The 1,676-nt window shown below is 38.8% G+C and overlaps 1 protein-coding gene across 1 annotated transcript in view; it reads left to right on the top strand.

Moving 5' to 3' along the window:
• The window catches only part of telo2 (TEL2, telomere maintenance 2, homolog (S. cerevisiae)), an 18,444-nt gene extending 18,084 nt beyond the window's left edge, over positions 1–360 (top strand). Inside the window, exon 21 of the mRNA XM_053237388.1 lies at positions 1–360. This exon is cut by the window's left edge and continues 13 nt beyond it. Within this exon, the coding sequence (XP_053093363.1) occupies positions 1–100 (100 nt within the window). The 3' untranslated portion in view covers positions 101–360.
• Positions 361–1,676: the final 1,316 nt, after the last annotated feature.

Genomic DNA, 1,676 nt, shown 5'->3' with positions numbered 1-1,676 from the left:
TGATCCTGATGCAGACTGCCGGAGTTTGGCTGTACAGAGTTTAGTGCTGCTGGAAAAAAACCTCAAAACTCACCTGCAAAACCCCATGCTGGAAAGCTGAGAGTGTGTGTGTGTGTGTGTGTGTATGTGTGTGTGTATGTGTATGTGTGTGTGTATGTGTGTGTGTATGTGTGTGTGTATGTGTGTGTGTATGTGTGTGTGTATATGTGTGTGTGAGAGAGAGAGAGTGTGTCTAGCCTTTAATGTGTTAAACATGAGGACTGCAGAAGAAACCAACACTCACCTAAAAAAAACTGGAGCTATGAATGTGTGAGAGAGATAAACAGTGAAGTAAATTATTTTATATAAATATTATTAGTGTTGTGGTTTTTTTTTTGTGTTTATTTTCTATGAAGTGTCTGCTAGTTTGGAAGGAACCTGTACACAAGGCAAAAGCAGCATATTCGACTTGCAACTGTACAGCACACACACACACACACACACACACACACACCTGTCATGCTGGGCTTGACACTGCAACTCATCAGATTCTCAGTGAAAGCCAGCATTTTGTATGTTATACCACAGCACTGCTAAATACTGGATGCTGATTGGTCAGAAGGTGTTAATTAATTTTCTATAACAGCAGCTCTGACAGTAATCATATTAATGTGGTTTGTTCTAATTTGTTATTGTTTGTATAGTAACAGCTTAAATGGCTAGGTTATTTGTATGTAATCATTGAAATGGTGAAGTTTTCTGTAAGGAGACGTTTATTTTAACATTTTTGGAAGGAGTCTCCAGTGTCAGCGCTTTGTAGCAGTCAGAGGTAAAGCTGTAACTTTACGTTTTCTGACATCTTCAGGACAGAGGAGTTTATGCTTCTTTGTGAGTTCTCAGTAACACGACAAGCTGCGATTTTTTTTTTTTGTCTTATTTTCAAGAGAGAGAAGAAAGAGAGGCTGGTGAGGGAACGAGTGTTTATAGCTGCTATAACATAAGCAAGAACAGGAACTAACTTGTTATGTGGATGTTCAATGTAACTGAAAAGGATTTTTTTTTTTAAAGTATTGTGTGTCATTTATTAATACATCAAACATTGCAATCGTTGGCAAATTGCCGTGGTATAAGAAAAATAAAACACTTTGGGACAAGCTGTTCTGGGAAAATAATCAAGTTCAGAGGGTAACAGTTACTCTGCTTCATCACACCTCCCTGTTACTGATTATTTTACCATAACAGCATGACACTGAGTGTTTTATTCCTTACGTATCTTTTTCTTCTGTATCCACTTTGATTGATAACTGCTTTTCCCTGTAGATTATCAAAACATAGCTGAATGTTCTGCTTAAAAAAATTAAATGAAACCTCATGTGAATCCTGATCATTTTTTTTTTTAAGCTAAAAGGCTTTATTTGTCATTAGACTGGGTTTTTCCTCTCATCTTGATAAGACTGGAAACACTTTGTTATGTAGTCTAGCATCAAGCCCACTTTAAGATTCCTCCCAGCTCTGTGCTCCCTAAAGAGCACTTCCTCCTGTGCCATAATTACCACCGCGGGGCATCGACTTTATTCAGACGCCTCTACTTTCTCTCTCCTCTTCTCCACATCTCAGTGATTGGACCCAGAGCTCCAGGAGACAGCTTTCTGACAGCTCCTTATCTGAGAACTTGTGCTTCGGCACCTCGAGCAGGT

Source organism: Pangasianodon hypophthalmus, chromosome 1 (assembly GCF_027358585.1).
Source record: "Pangasianodon hypophthalmus isolate fPanHyp1 chromosome 1, fPanHyp1.pri, whole genome shotgun sequence".
Taxonomy (NCBI): domain Eukaryota; kingdom Metazoa; phylum Chordata; class Actinopteri; order Siluriformes; family Pangasiidae; genus Pangasianodon; species Pangasianodon hypophthalmus.
The sequence above is the reverse complement of the archived record's forward strand: the minus strand, read 5'-3'. Positions and strand labels throughout refer to the sequence as shown.